A 15,100-nucleotide genomic window follows, 5' to 3' on the forward strand; every position below is an offset into this window, starting at 1 on the left:
GGTTGTTGGTGCAGCTGTCGTGATTGTTGGTGCAGCTGTCGTTGTTGTTGGTGCAGCTGTTGTGGTTGTTGGTGCAGCTGTTGTGGTTGTTGGTGCAGCTGTAGTGGATGTTGGTGCACCTGTAGTAGTTGTTGGTGCAGCTGTCGTGGTTGTTGGTGCAGCTGTTGTGGTTGTTGGTGCACCTGTAGTGGATGTTGGCGCAGCTGTCGTGGTTGTTGGTGCAGCAGTCGTGGTTGTTGGTGCAACAGTCGTGGTTGTTGGTGCAACAGTCGTGGTTGTTGGTGCAACAGTCGTGGTTGTTGATGCAACAGTCTTGGTTGTTGGTGCATCTGTCGTGGATGTTGGTGCAGTAGTTGTGGTTGTTGGTGCAGCTGTCGTGGTTGTTGGTGCAGTAGTCAGGGCTGTTGGTGCAGCTGTCGTGGTTGTTGGTGCAGTAATTGTGGTTGTTGGTGCAGCTGTCGTGGTTGCTGGTGCAGTAGTCAGGGCTGTTGGTGCAGCTGTCGTGGTTGTTAGTGCAGCTGTCATGGTTGTTGGTGCAGCAGTTGTGGTTGTGTGTGCTTGTGTTGTGGTTGTTGGTGCAGTAGTTGTGGTTGTTGGTTCAGCTGTAGTGGATGTTGTTGCAGCTGTCGTTGATGTTGGTGCAGCTGTAGTAGTTGATGATGCAGCTGTTGTGGTTGTTGGTGCAGCAGTGGTGGTTGTGTGTGCTTGTGTTGTGGTTGTTGGTGCAACAGTTGTGGTTGTTGGTGCAACAGTCGTGGTTGTTGGTGCAGCTGTCGTGGTTGTTGGTGCAACAGTCGTGGTTGTTGGTGCAGCTGTCGTGATTGTTGGTGCAGCTGTCGTGGTTGTTGGTGCAGCTGTTGTGGTTGTTGGTGCAGCTGTTGTGGTTGTTGGTGCAGCTGTAGTGGTTGTTGGTGCAGCTGTTTTGCTTGTTGGTGCAGCAGTTGTGGTTGTTGGTGCTTGTGTTGTGGTTGTTGCTGCAGCTGTTGTGGTTTTTGGTGTTTGTGTTGTGGTTGTAGGTGTTTTTGTTGTGGTTGTAGGTGCTTGTGTTGTGGTTGTTGATGCAGCTGTTGTGGTTGTTGGTGCAGTAGTCAGGGCTGTTGGTACAGCTGTCGTGGTTGTTGGTGCAGTAGTCAGGGCTGTTGGTGCAGCTGTTGTTGTTGTTGTTGGTGCAGATGTAGTTGATGTTGCTGCAGCTGTCGTGGTTGTTGGTGCAACAGTCGTGGTTGTTGGTGCAACATTCGTGGTTGTTGGTGCAGCTGTAGTGGATGTTGGTGAAGCTGTAGTGGTTGTTGGTGGAGATGTCGTGGTAGTTGGTTCAGCTGTCATGAATGTTGGTTCAGCTGTCATGGTTGTTGGGGCAGCTGTACTGGTTGTTGGTGCACCTGTAGTGGTTGTTGGTGCACCTGTAGTGGTTGTTGGTGCAGCTGTTGGGGTTGTTGGTGCAGCTGTTGTGGTTGCTGTTGCAGATGTTGTGGTTGTTGGTGCAGCTGTAGTGGCTGTTGGTGCAGCTGTAGTGGCTGTTGATGTAGGAGTTGGAGTTGTAGAGAAGAATGTTGATGTGACCTCTGTTATTCATAAAACATAAAAAAAATTAAATTTTCCTTATATAATATATTTTAAACAGTTTTACCTCAGTGTTAAAAAAAAACATTTTATTTTCTATCAGCAGCAGTTTTATCCACCATTCTTAAAAATGTCTCATTTAGAGCCAACATAGCCACTTTCAATTCGACATGAGAATTTAGGAAAAGAAGTAGACACACCAATCAAATTGACATTTAAGATTAAAGCCTACATTTCCTATTTTTATTTGCAAATGTTTTTGGATGGGAAAGGGAATGGGCTTGAGCCCTTGAGAACAACATTTCCCCCTACCCCAAACACAGGAAATCATTTTTTCATTTTTCATTAAACGGCAAAAACATTTAATGACTGATAAGAGATAATGGTAACAATTTACAAAAAGGTTGTATATGTTGGCAATTAGTTAATGCATTAGCTAACATAAACTAACGTTGAGCAATACTCCTACAGCATTTATTAATCTTAGTTCATGTTAATTTCAGCATTTACTAATACTTTTATTAAATTAAGTGCTTTAGCTGGTAACTTTAAATAATGCACCATAAACTAACATGATTTAACTGTATTGACATTACCTAACAATAGCAACAATTAATATTGAAAAAACGATATTGTTCATTGTTTGTTCATGTTAGGTTATGCATTTACTAATGTTTACGACTACAACCTTATTGTAAAGTGTTACAGATCTAATAAATTAATACATATTGTACACAACATTTTAAACACATATTGTGAATTAAAGGAATCCCTTTAGTTTGCTTTTAGTCTGTCTGCCGCCTTTTTGTTTCTTCTTTAATATTTAATGTTTCTCTCCTTTTATTTATCAACCCTTACATTGTTGCTTGGACTGTCCTGTTGTTTTATATCCACATTGTATCTTTCACGAGTTCACACTTACAAATAAGTGGGTTAGATTAAATTAGTAAACATATTTGGCGTGCTGTCTGGGGAGAGGGCTCTGAGCTCGGAAATTGGCCCGGACGCAGAGTATCCCCCCCGGTTTAGAAATTAACCTGGTGAGTGAGAGGAGACAAGGTGGTGGAAGGATTCTGAAGACTGCAGAGATCTTTGGAGAGTTAAACTGTGGCTTATTTATGGCTTGCCTTTGTGCTGATTGTGTAGATATGATGATTTAGTGACTGTGGACAGCTGGTGGTACTAGAGTATTTGTTGATTACTGATTATTTACAGCTGGAAATACTTAAGTGGTTTTTTTGACGTGCTCTTCCCGAACTACGTTAATAAAACATCATTTCACGAGTTCACACTTACAAATAAATTGGATAGATTAAATTAGTAAACGTTTGTGGCGTGCTATCCTGGGAGAGGACTCTGAGCTCGGAAATGGGCCCGAACGCAATTTTTTCTTAGTATAAATAACTTGTATTGTCTGCTTTTTACACAAAGATTATAACAAGTGATAGAGAAAATCTTTAACATAACTTTGCATTACAGTTTTTCTGAATTGCTAAAACACTAAACCCCAAACTCCAAACCGAATTCATAGTGGCCTAAACCCATTCGTCAAATCATGCACTCTTTTTTCAAAAGTCTAAACACAAACTTTTCAATAAAACACATATTTTACACTGCAATGCACTTGTTTTATAAATGCTAAACACAGGCAGGCAAAAGTTGAACATAAATAAAACACAGTTGTCATGGAGTAAACACAACAACTCAAAATTTTACACACTTTTCTCTACTGGTATTTTCTACCAATTGTGTGGATTGGAAACAGTCTGAGAGGCAGATAAAGAGTATGAGGAAGAACAGGACACCAGAAACGATACAATTGGCAAAATTTTTAGTTGGATTGCTGACTTTTTACAAAACACAGTACAAGTGGTGCTTACAGTAATATTGAAAACTTACTATTACTTGTAGTATTTACAGTAAAATATTCAATAGATTCACTAAATTAAACTTGTGATTACAGTAATACAAATTTGTAACAGTATTTGTAAAGTGTGTTGTTACTAACAATTTTGTGTTTTCCATTTATTTTGTATAGTGTCTCATGAATGCTTTGTAGTGTTTTATATCATAGACTTATGTGTGTATTTAAAGTTTAGTTTTATTTTAAGTACAGGTGAAATAGTTTTGAACATTTAAATTTTTACTAGAAGAGTCTGGGGTTCTGTAAATTTTGTTTAAAAATCTGGATTTGTGTTTAAGGTTTTGAGAAGATGAGTGATGGTTTCGAAAAATGTGTTTTAGCGATGCAGAAAAACTGTAGTGTATGAGTGAAACTTACCCACATCGGTGACATCATAACTTGTATTAGCATTAAGGAGTGCCAGTTCAACATCATTATCATTGGGTGGTTGAGAGAATATGCCATTCATCTCTGTGACGATTGATCCTTTCCTACAACAAGAAAGAGAAGACTAATGGGCTCATGTTTTTCAATTAACTGTGATATAAATCTTGTAATTTTCAGTAAAATAATGCTTTGCGTTAATGCACAAATGATAATTACATGTAGAAATAACTTTAGATTACACAGACATATTGTTGTTTAAAAATGAAAAACTTACGTAAACTGAATAATTATCAGTTTAATGAAATATATCAATTTACTCCTCAAGACTGCCTCAAACTGTGGAAAAAACAAAACACATTCAGTTTACAACGGTCAACTGTACCACAGAAACACTTAATAATTAACTCAATTACTGGAATATAAACTCACAGAAATGTTTTTTGAAGAAATGTGCAGGCTTATAAAAGATGTTTAAACGTCTTAAATAAGGCCTACTCTTAGTTAAGCCTTGTTTGTAAAACCAGGCAATAAAACAAAAAGTTTCAAAAGTAACAATGTCTACATTATAGTGCATATTCCAGTTCTCATCGCTATAATGTTTACTGTTTTTTATATTATTTTTCATTAAATTCTATGATTCTTCTTTAAAACTGTTTTAAGTGTTTGTGTAGCACTGTACCTCATATATCATTCTGTGTTGCCGACTTTTATAAGCATCAGAAGATCGGTCTGACAGATCAGAGATAAAAGATTCTTTTGTAACCATTTTGATACGGACTGTGTATGCTTTTGCTGTGGTTGTTGGTGCAGCTGTTGTGGTTGTTGGTGCAGCTGTCGTGGTTGTTGGTGCAGCTGTCATGGTTGTTGGTGCAGGTGTCGTGATTGTTGGTGCAGCTGTCGTGGTTGTTGGTGCACCTATCAAGGTTGTTGGGGCAGCTGTCATGGTTGTTGGTGCAACTGTCGGGGTTGTTGGTGCAACTGTTGTGGTTGTTGGTGCTTGTGTTGTTGGTGCAACTGTCGTGGTTGTTGGTGCTTGTGTTGTCATTGTTGGTGCAGCTGTCATGGTTGTTGGTGCTTGTGTCGTGGTTGTTGGTGCAGCTGTAGTTGTTGTTGGTGTAGCTGCCGTGGCTGTTGGGGCTTGTGTTGTAGTTGTTGGTGCAGCTGTTATGGTTGTAGGTGCAGCAGTTCTGGTTATTGGTGATTGTGTTGTGGTTGTTGGTGCTTGTGTTGTGGTTATTGGTGCTTGTGTTGTGGTTATTGGTGCTTGTGTTGTGGTTGTTGGTGCTTGTGTTGTGGTTGTTGGTGCTTGTGTTGTGGTTGTTGGTGCTTGTGTTGTGGTTGTTGGTGCAGCTGTTGTGGTTGTTGGTGCAGCTGTCATGGTTGTTGGTGCTTGTGTCGTGGTTGTTGGTGTAGCTGCCGTGGCTGTTGGGGCTTGTGTTGTAGTTGTTGGTGCAGCTGTTATGGTTGTAGGTGCAGCAGTTGTGGTTATTGGTGATTGTGTTGTGGTTGTTGGTGCTTGTGTTGTGGTTATTGGTGCTTGTGTTGTGGTTATTGGTGCTTGTGTTGTGGTTGTTGGTGCTTGTGTTGTGGTTGTTGGTGCTTGTGTTGTGGTTGTTGGTGCTTCTGTTGTGGTTGTTGGTGCAGCTGTAGTTGTTGTTGAGGCTTGTGTTTTAGTTGATGTTGCAGCTGTCATGGTTGATGGAGCAACTGTCGTGCTTGCTGGTTCAGCTGTAGTGGATGTTGATGCAGCTTTTGTGGTTGTTTGGGCAGCTGTAGTGGATGTTGGTGCAGCTGTAGTGGTGGTTTGTGCAGCTGTAGTGGTTGTTTGTGCAGCTGTAGTGGTTGTTGGTGCAGCTGTAGTGGAAGTTGGTGCAGCTGTTGTGGTTGTTGGTGCAGCTGTTGTGGTTATTAGTGCTTTTGTTGTGGTTGTCGGTGCTTGTGTTGTGGTTGTTGGTGCTTGTGTTGTGGTTGTTAGTGCTTGTGTTGTGGTTGTTGCCGCTTGTGTTGTGGATGTTGGTGCAACTGTTATGGTTGTTGGTGCTTGTGTTGTGGTTGTTGGTGCTTGTGTTATGGTTGTTGGTGCAGCTGTTGTGGTAGTTGGAGCAACTGCTGTGGTAATTGTTGCAGCTGTCATGATTGTTGGTGCAGCTGTAGTGGATGTTGGTGCAGTAGTCTTGGTTGTTGGTGCAGCTGTAGTGAAAGTTGGTGCAGCTATTGTGGTTGTTGGTGCAGTAGTCTTGGTTGTTGGTGCAGCTGTAGTGGAAGTTGGTGCAGCTATTGTGGTTGTTGGTGCAGGTGTTTTGGTTGTTGGTGCAGCCGTTGTGGTTGTTGGTGCTTGTGTTGTGGTTGTTGGTGCAGCTGTTGTGGTTGTTGGTGTAACTGCTGTGGTGGTTGGTGCTTGTGTTGTGTTTGTTGGAGCTTGTGTTGTGGTTGTTGGCGCTTGTGTTGTGCTAGTTGGTGCAACTGCTGTGGTAGTTGGTGCAGCTGTTGTGTTTGTTGGAGCTTGTGTTGTGGTTGTTGGTGCAGTAGTCTTGGTTGTTGGTGCAGCTGTAGTGGAAGTTGGTGCAGCTATTGTGGTTGTTGGTGCAGTAGTCTTGGTTGTTGGTGCAGCTGTAGTGGAAGTTGGTGCAGCTATTGTAGTTGTTGGTGCAGGTGTTTTGGTTGTTTGTGCAGCCGTTGTGGTTGTTGGTGCAGCTGTTGTGGTTGTTGGTGCAACTGCTTTGGTTGTTGGTGCTTGTGTTGTGGTTGTTGGAGCTTGTGTTATGGTTGTTGGTGCAGCTGTTGTGGTTGTTGGTTCAGCTGTTGTGGTTATTGGTGCTTGTGTTGTGGTTGTTAGTGCTTGTGTTGTTGCCGCTTGTGTTGTGGATGTTTTTGCAACTGTTATGGTTGTTGGTGCAGGTGTTGTGGTTGTTGGTGCGGCTGTTGTGGTTGTTGGTGCGGCTGTTGTGGTTGTTGGTGCTTGTGTTGTAGTTGTTGGTGCTTGTGTTGTGGTTGTTGGTGCTTGTGTTGTGGTTGTTGGTGCTTGTGTTGTGGTTGTTGGTGCAGCTGTTGTGGTTATTGGTGCTTGTGTTGTGGTTGTTAGTGCTTGTGTTGTGGTGGTTGCCGCTTGTGTTGTGGATGTTGGTACAACTGTTATGGTTGTTGGTGCTTGTGTTGTGGTTGTTGGTGCTTGTGTTATGGTTGTTGGTGCTTGTGGTGTGGTTGTTGGCGCTTGTGTTGTGGTTGTTGGTGCAACTGTTGTGGTTGTTAGTGCTTGTAGTGTGGTTGTTGGCGCTTGTGTTGTGGTTGTTGGTGCAACTGTCGTGGTTGTTAGTGCTTGTGGTGTGGTTGTTGGCGCTTGTGTTGTGGTTTTTGGTGCAACTGTCATGGTTGTTGGTGCTTGTGTTGTGGTTGTTGGTGCTTGTGTTATGGTTGTTGGTGCAGCCGTCGTGGTTGTTGGTGCAGCGGTAGTGGTTGTTGTTGCAGCTGTCATGGTTGTTGGTGCAGCTGTCATGGTTGTTTGTGCAGCTGTTGTGGTTGTTGGTGCAGAAGACATGGTTGTAGGTGCAGCTGGCGTGGTTGTTGGTGCAACTGTCGTGGTTGTTGGTTCAGCTGTAGTAGATGCTGGTGCAGCTGTAGTGGTTGTTGGTGCAGCAGTTGTGGTTGTTGGTGCAGCTGGCGTGGTTGTTATTGCAGCTGGTGTGGTTATTGGTGCAGCTGTAGTAGATGTTGATGCAGCTGTAGTAGATGTTGATGCAGCTGTAGTGGTTGTTGGTGCAGCTGTAGTAGATGTTGATGCAGCTGTAGTGGTTGTTGGTGCAGCTGTAGTAGATGTTGATGCAGCTGTAGTGGTTGTTGGTGCAGCTGTAGTAGATGTTGATGCAGCTGTCGTGGTTGTTGGTGCAGCAGTTGTGGTTGTAGATGCAGCTGGCTTGGTTGTTGGTGCAGCTGTCGTGGTTGTTGGTTCAGCTGTAGTAGATGCTGGTGCAGCTTTAGTGGTTGTTGGTGCAGCAGTTGTGGTTGTTGGTGCAGCTGTAGTAGATGTTGATGCAGCTGTAGTAGATGTTGATGCAGCTTTCGTGGTTGTTGGTGCAGCAGTTGTGGTTGTAGATGCAGCTGGCGTGGTTGTTGGTTCAGCTGTTGTAGATGCTGGTGCAGCTGTAGTGGTTGTTGGTGCAGCAGTTGTGGTTGTTGGTGCAGCTGGCGTGGTTGTTGTTGCAGCTGGCGTGGTTGTTGTTGCAGCTGTTGTGGTTCTTGGTGCAGCTGTAGTAGATGTTGATGCAGCTGTAGTGGTTGTTGGTGCTTGTGTTGTGGTTGTTGGCGCTTGTGTTGTGGTTGTTGGCGCTTGTGTTGTGGATGTTGGTGCAATTGCTGTGGTAGTTGGTGTAGCTGTCGTGGTTGTTGGTGCAGCTGTTGTAGATGCTGGTGCAGCTGTAGTGGTTGTTGAGGCTTGTGTTTTAGTTGATGGTGCAGCTGTCATGGTTGATGGAGCAACTGTCGTGCTAGCTGGTTCAGCTGTAGTGGATTTTGGTGCAGCTGTTGTGGTTGATGGAGCAGCTGCCGTGCTTGCTGGTTCAGCTGTAGTGGATGTTGGTGCAGATGTTGTGGTTGTTTGTGCAGCTGTAGTGGATGTTGGTGCAGCTGTAGTGGTTGTTGGTGAAGTAGTCGTGGTTGTTTGTGCAGCTGTAGAGGAAGTTGGTGCAGCTGTTGTGGTTGTTGGTGCAGCTGTCGTGGTTATTGTTGCTTGTGTTGTGGTTGTCGGTGCTGGTGTTGTGGTTGTTGAAGCAACTGTTGTAGTTGTTGGTGCAGCTGTTGTGATTATTGGTGCTTGTGTTGTGGTTGTTGGTGCTTGTGTTATGGTTGTTGGCGCTTGTGTTGTGGTAGTTGGTGCAACTGCTGTGGTAGTTGGTGCAGCTGTCGTGGTTGTTGGTGCAGCTGTAGTAGATGTTGGTGCAGCTGTAGTGGTTGTTGGTGCAGCTGTTGTGGTGGTTGTTGTTGCAGCTGGTGTGGTTGTAGGTGCAACTGTCGTGGTTGTTGGTGCAGCTGTAGTAGATGCTGGTGCAGCTGTAGTGGTTGTTGGTGCAGCTGTTGTGGTGGTGGTTGTTGCAGCTGGTGTGGTTGTTGGTGCAGCTGTAGTGTTTGTTGGTGCTTGTGTTGTGGTTTTTAGTGCAGCTGTCGTGGTTGTTGGTGCAGCTGTAGTGTTTGTTGGTGCTTGTGTTGTGGTTGTTGGTGCTTGTGTTGTGGATGTTGGTGCAGCTGTCGTGGTTGATTGTGCAGCTGTCGAGGCTTTTGGTGCAGCTGTAGTGGTTGTTTGTGCAGATATCGTTGTAGCTGGTGCAGCTGTAGTGGATGTTGGTGCAGCTGTATTGGATGGTGGTGTAGCTGTAGTGGATGTTGGTGCAGTAGTCGTGATTGTTGGTGCAGCTGTAGTATATGTTGATGCAGCTGTCGTGGTTATTTTTGCAGCAGTCTTGGATGTTGGTCCTTGTGCTGTGGTTGTTGCTACAACTGTCATAGTTGTTGGTGCAGCTGTAGTGGTTGTTGGTGCAGCTGTCGTGGTTGTTGGTGCAGCTGTCATGGTTGTTGGTGCTTGTGTTGGGGTTGTTTGTGCAGCTGTAGGAGTTGTTGGTGCAACTGTTGTGGTTGTTGGTGCGGTAGTTGTGGTTGTTGGTGTAGCTGTCGTGGTTGTTGGTGCAGCTGTCGTGCTTGTTGTTGCTTGTGTTGTGGTTGTTGGTACAACTGTTGTAGTTGTTGGTTCTTGTATTGTGGTTGTTGGTGCAGCAGTCATGTTTGTAGTTGCAGCTGTTGTGGATGCTGGAGTAGCTGTTGTGGTTGTTGGTGCAACAGTCATGATTGTTGGTGGAGCTGTCGTGGTTTTTGGTGTAACTGCTGTGGTTGTTGGTGCTTGTGTTGTGGTTGTTGGTCCAACTGTCGTGGTTGTTGGTGCTTGTGTTGTGGTTGTTGGTGCAACTGCTGTGCTTTTTGGTGCATCTGCTGTGGTTGTTGGTGCAACAGCTGTGGTTGTTGGTTCTTGTGTTGTGGTTGTTGGTGCAGCAGTCATGTTTGTGGTTGCAGCTGTAGTGGATGCTGGAGTAGCTGTTGTGGTTGTTGGTGCAACAGTCGTGGTTGTTGGTGAAGCTGTTGTGGTTGTTGGTGAAGCTGTTGTGGTTGTTGCAGCAGTAGTGGTGGTTGTTGGTGCTTGAGTTGTGGTTGTTGGAGCAGCTGTTGTGATTTTCGGTGCAGCTGTTATTGTTGTTGGGGCTTGTGTTGTGGTTGTTGGTGCAACTGCTGTGGTTGTTGGGGCTTGTGTTGTGGTTGTTGGTGTAGCTGTTGTGGTTGTCAGTGCAGCTGTTGTGCTTGTTGGTGCTTGTGTTGTGGTAGTTTGTGCAACTGTTGTGGTAGTTGGTGCAGCTGTTGTGGTTCTTAGTGCAGTTGTCAGAGTTGTTGGTGCAACTGTCTTGGTTGTTTCTGCTTGTGTTGTGGTTGTTGGTGCAGCTGTAGTGGATGTTGCTGCAGCTGTCGTGGTTGTTGGTGCAGCTGTAGTGGTGGTTGGTGTAGTAGTTCTGGTTGTTGGTAAAGCTGTAGTGGATGTTGGTGCAGCTGTCGTGGTTAATGGTGCAGCTGTTGTGGTTGTTGGTGCTTGTGTTGTGGTTGTTGGTGCAGCTTTTGTGGTTGTTGGTGCAGTTGTAGTGGATGTTTGTGCAGCTGTTGTTGTAGTTGGTGCAGTTGTCGAGGCTGTTTCTGCAGCTGTCGTGGTTGTTGGTGCAGCTGTCGTGGTTGTTGGTGCAGCTGTCGTGGTTGTTGGTGCAGCTGTTGTGGTTGTTGGTTCTTGTGTTGTGGTTGTTGGCGCATGTGGTGGAGTTGTTGGTGCAACTGTCTTGGTTGTTGGCACTTGTGTTTTGGTTGTTGGTGCAACTGCTGTGGTTGTTGGGGCTTGTGTTGTGGTTGTTGGTGCAACTCTTGTAGTTGTTAGTGCTTGTGTTGTGGTTGTTGGTGCAGCTGTTGTCGTTGTCGGTGCAGCTGTTATTGTTGTAGGGGCTTGTGTTGTGGTTGTTGGTGCAGCTGTTGTGGTTGGTGGTGCAGCTGTAGTGGATGTTGGTGCAGCTGTAGTGGTTGTTGGTGCAGTTGTCGAGGCTGTTTCTGTTTGTGTTGTGGTTGTTGGTGCAGCTGTATTGGATGTTGGTGCAGCTGTAGTGGTAGTTGGTGCAGCTGTAGTGGATGTTGGTGCAGCGGTTGTGGTTGTTGGTGCAGCTGTAGTGGTTGTTGGTGCTTGTGTTGTGGTTTTTGCTGCAGATTTCGTGGTTGTTGTTTCAGGTGTAGTGAATGTTGCTGCAGCTGTTGTGGTTGTAGGTGCAGCTGTGGAGGTTGTTGGTGCTTGTGTTGTGGATGTTGGTTCTTGTGTTGTGATTGTTGGTGCAGATGTAGTGGTTGTTGGTGCAGCTGTCGTGGTTTTTGGTGCAGCTGTCGTGGTTGTTGATGCAGCTGTCGTGGTTGTTGGTGCAGATGTTGTGGTAGTTGGTGCAGCTGTAGTGGTTGTTGTTGCAGTAGGTGAGGTTGTTGGTGCAGCTGTTGTGGTTGTTGGTGCAGCTGTCGTGGTTATTGGTGCAGTAGTTGAGGTTGTTGGTGCAGCAGTGGAGGTTGTCGGCGCTTGTGTTGTGGTTGTTGGTGCTTGTGTTGTAGTTGTCGATGCAGCTGTAGTGGTTGTTGGTGCCGCTGTCATGGTAGTTGGTGCAGCTGTCGTGGATGTTGGTGCAGTAGTCGTGGTTGTTGGTGCAGCTGTCGTGGTAGTTTGTGAAGCTGTTGTGGTTCTTGGAGCAGCTGTCGTGGTTCTTGGTGCAGTGTTCGAGGCTGTTTCTGTTTGTGTTGTGGTTGTTGGTGCAGCTGTATTGGATGTTGGTGCAGCTGTAGTGGTTGTTGGTGCAGCTGTAGTGGATGTTTGTGCAGCTGTGGTGGTTGTTGGTGCAGTTGTCGAGGCTGTTTCTGGTTGTGTTGTGGTTGTTGGTGCAGCTGTATTGGATGTTGGTGCAGCTGTAGTGGTTGTTGGTGCAGCTGTAGTGGATGTTTGTGCAGCTGTAGTGGTTGTTGGTGCAGTTGTCGAGGCTGTTTCTGTTTGTGTTGTGGTTGTTGGTGCAGCTGTATTGGATGTTGGTGCAGCTGTAGTGGTTGTTGGTGCAGCTGTAGTGGATGTTGGTGCAGCTTTAGTGGTTGTTGGTGCAGCTGTAGTGGATGTTGGTGCAGCTGTCGTGGTTGTTGGTGTAGCTGTCGTGGTTGATGGTGCAGCTGTCGTGGTAGTTTGTGCAGCTGTCGTGGTAGTTGGTACAGCTGTCGTGGTAGTTGGTGCAGCTGTCGTGGTTGTTGGTGCAGCTGTAGTGGATGTTGGTGCAGCTCTTGTGGTTGTTGATGCAACTGCTGTGGTTGTTGGCCTTTGTGTTGTGGTTGTTGGTGCAACTGCTGTGGTTGTTGGGTCTTGTGTTGTGGTTGTTGGTGCAGCTGTTGCGGTTGTTGGTGCAACTGTCATGGTTTTTGGTGCTTGTGTTGTGGTTGTTGGTGCACCTGGCGTGGTTGTTGATGCAGCAGTTCTGAATGTTGGCGCTTGTGTTGTGGTTGTTGGTGCTTGTGTTGTGGTTGTTGGTGCAGCTGTTCTGGATGTTGGTGCAGTAGATGTGGTTGTTGTTATTGCAGCTGTCGTGGTTGTTGGTGCTCGTGTTGTGGTTGTTGCTGCAGCTGTCGTGGTTGTAGGTGCAGCTGTCAAGGTTGTTGGTGCTTGTGTTGTGGATGTTGGTTCTTGTGTTGTGGTTGTTGGTGCAAATGTCGTGGTTGTTGGTGCAGTAGTCGAGGTTGTTGGTGCAGCTGTAGTGGTTGTTGGTGCAGCTGTCATGGTTTTTGGTGCAGCTGTCATGGTTGTCGATGCAGCTGTCGTGGTTGTTGGTGCAGATGTCGTGGTAGTTGCTGCAGCTGTAGTGGTTGTTGGTGCAGTAGTTGAGGTTGTTGGTGCAGCTGTTGTGGTAGTTGGTGCAGCAGTTGTGGTTGTTGGTGCAGCTGTCGTTGTTGTATGTGCAGCTGTCGAGGTTGTTGGTGCATGTGTTGTGGATGTTGGTTCTTGTGTTGTGGTTGTTGGTGCAAATGCTGTGGTTGTTGGCACTTGTGTTGTGGTTGTTGGTGCAACTGCTGTGGTTGTTGGGGCTTGTGTTGTGGTTGTTGGTGCAACTGTCGTGGTTGTTGGTGCTTGAGTTGTGGTTGTTGGTGCAACTGCTGTGGTTGTTCGGGCTTGTGTTGTGGTTGTTGGTGCAGCTGTTGTGTTTGTTGGTGCTTGTGTTGTGGTAGTTTGTGCAACTGTTGTGGTTGTTGGTGCAGCTGTAGTGGATGTTGCTGCAGCTATTGTGGATGTTCGTGCTTGTGTTGTGGTTGTTGGTGCAGCTGTCGTGGTTGTAGGTGCAGCTGTCGAGGTTGTTGGTGCTTGTGTTGTGGATGTTGGTTCTTGTGTTGTGGTTGTTGGTGCAGCTGTCATGGTTATTGGTGCAGTAGTTGAGGTTGTTGGTGCAGCAGTTGTGGATGTTCGCGCTTGTGTAGTGGTTGTTGGTGCTTGTGTTGTGGTTGTCGATGCAGCTGTTGTGGTAGTTGGTGCAGCTGTTGTGGTTGTCGGTACAGTAATCGTGGTTGTTGGTGCAGCTGTCATGGTAGTTGGTGCAGCTGTTGTGGTTGTTGGTGCAGTAGTCGTGGATGTTGGTGCAGCTGTCGTTGTAGTTGGTGCAGTAGTTGTGGATGTTCGTGCTTGTGTTGTGGTTGTTGGTGCCATCGTCGTGTTTGTTTGTGCAGCTGTCATGGTAGTTGGTGCCGCCATTGTGGTTCTTGGTGCAGCTGTCGTGGTTCTTGGTGCAGTTGTAGAGGCTGTATCTGCTTGTGTTGTGGTTGTTGGTGCAGCTGTAGTGGTTGTTGGTGCAGCTGTATTGGTCGTTGGTGCAGTTGTCGAGGCTGTATCTGCTTGTGTTGTGGTTGTTGTTGCAGCTGTCGTGGTTGGTGGTGCAGCTGTAGTGGTTGTTGGTGCAGTAGTCGTGGATGTTGGTGCAGCTGTCATGGTAGTTGGTGCAGTAGTTGAGGTTGTTGGTGCAGCTGTTGTGGTAGTTTGTGCAGCAGTTGTGGATGTTCGTGCTTGTGTTGTGGTTGTTGGCGCAGCTGTCGTGGTAGTTGGTGCAGCTGTCGTAGTTGTTGGTGCAGTAATCGTGGTTGTTGGTGCAGCTGTCATGGTAGTTGGTGCAGCTGTTGTGGTTGTTGGTGCAGTTGTCGAGGCTGTATCTGCTTGTGTTGTGGTTGTTGGTGCAGCTGTCGTGGTTGGTGGTGCAGCTGTTGTGGATGTTGGTGCAGCTGTTGTGGTTGTTGGTTCTTGTGTTGTGGTTGTTGGCGCCTGTGTTGTGGTTGTTGGTGCAACCGTCTTGGTTGTTGGTGCTTTTGTTGTGGTTGTTGGGACAACTGCTGTGGTTGTTGGGGCTTGTGTTGTGGTTGTTGGAGCAGCTGTTGTGATTGTTGGTGCAGCTGTCATGGTAGATGGTGCAGCTGTTGTGGTTGTTGGTGCAGTAGTCGTGGATGTTGGTGCAGCTGTCATGGTAGTTGGTGCAGTAGTTGAGGTTGTTGGTGCAGCTGTTGTGGTAGTTGGTGCAGCAGTTGTGGATGTTCGTGCTTGTGTTGTGGTTGTTGGCGCAGCTGTCCTGGTCGTTGGTGCAGCTGTCGTAGTTGTTGGTGCAGTAATCGTGGTTGTTGGTGCAGCTGTCATGGTAGTTGGTGCAGCTGTTGTGGTTGTTGGTGCAGTAGTTGTGGATGTTGGTGCAGCTGTCGTGGTAGTTGGTGCATTAGTTGAGGTTGTTGGTGCAGCTGTTGTGGTAGTTTGTGCAGCATTTGTGGATGTTTGTGCTTGTATTGTGGTTGTTGGTGCAGCTGTCGTGGTTTTAGGTGCAGCTGTCGTGGTTGTAGGTGCAGCTATCGAGGTTGTTGGTGCTTGTGTTGTGGATGTTTGCGCTTGTGTTGTGGTTGTTGGTGCTTGTGTTGTGGTTGTCGATGCAGCTGTCGTGGTAGTTGGTGCAGCTGTCGTGGTTGTTGGTGCAGTAGTCGTGGTTGTTGGTGCAGTAGTCGTGGTTGTTGGTGCAGCTGTCATGGTAGTCGGTGCAGCTGTTGTGGTTGTTGGTGCAGCTCTCGTGGTTCTTGGTGCAGTTGTAGAGGCTGTATCTGCTTGTGTTGTGGTTGTTGGTGCAGCTGTAGTGGTTGTTGGTGCAGCTG

The 15,100-nt window shown here is 46.4% G+C and overlaps 1 protein-coding gene across 1 annotated transcript in view; it reads right to left on the bottom strand.

Moving 5' to 3' along the window:
- Positions 1-11,428: 11,428 nt before the first annotated feature.
- The window catches only part of LOC141281573 (uncharacterized), a 34,920-nt gene continuing 31,248 nt past the window's right edge, over positions 11,429-15,100 (bottom strand). Inside the window, exons 5-6 of the mRNA XM_073813448.1 lie at positions 11,607-12,283; positions 11,429-11,524 (exon numbers count right to left, since the gene is read on the bottom strand). Coding sequence (XP_073669549.1) covers positions 11,429-11,524; positions 11,607-12,283 — 773 coding nt within the window. The remainder of the gene's footprint in view (positions 11,525-11,606; positions 12,284-15,100) is intronic.

Source organism: Paramisgurnus dabryanus, chromosome 2 (assembly GCF_030506205.2).
Source record: "Paramisgurnus dabryanus chromosome 2, PD_genome_1.1, whole genome shotgun sequence".
In the NCBI taxonomy this organism is placed as follows: Eukaryota; Metazoa; Chordata; class Actinopteri; order Cypriniformes; family Cobitidae; genus Paramisgurnus; species Paramisgurnus dabryanus.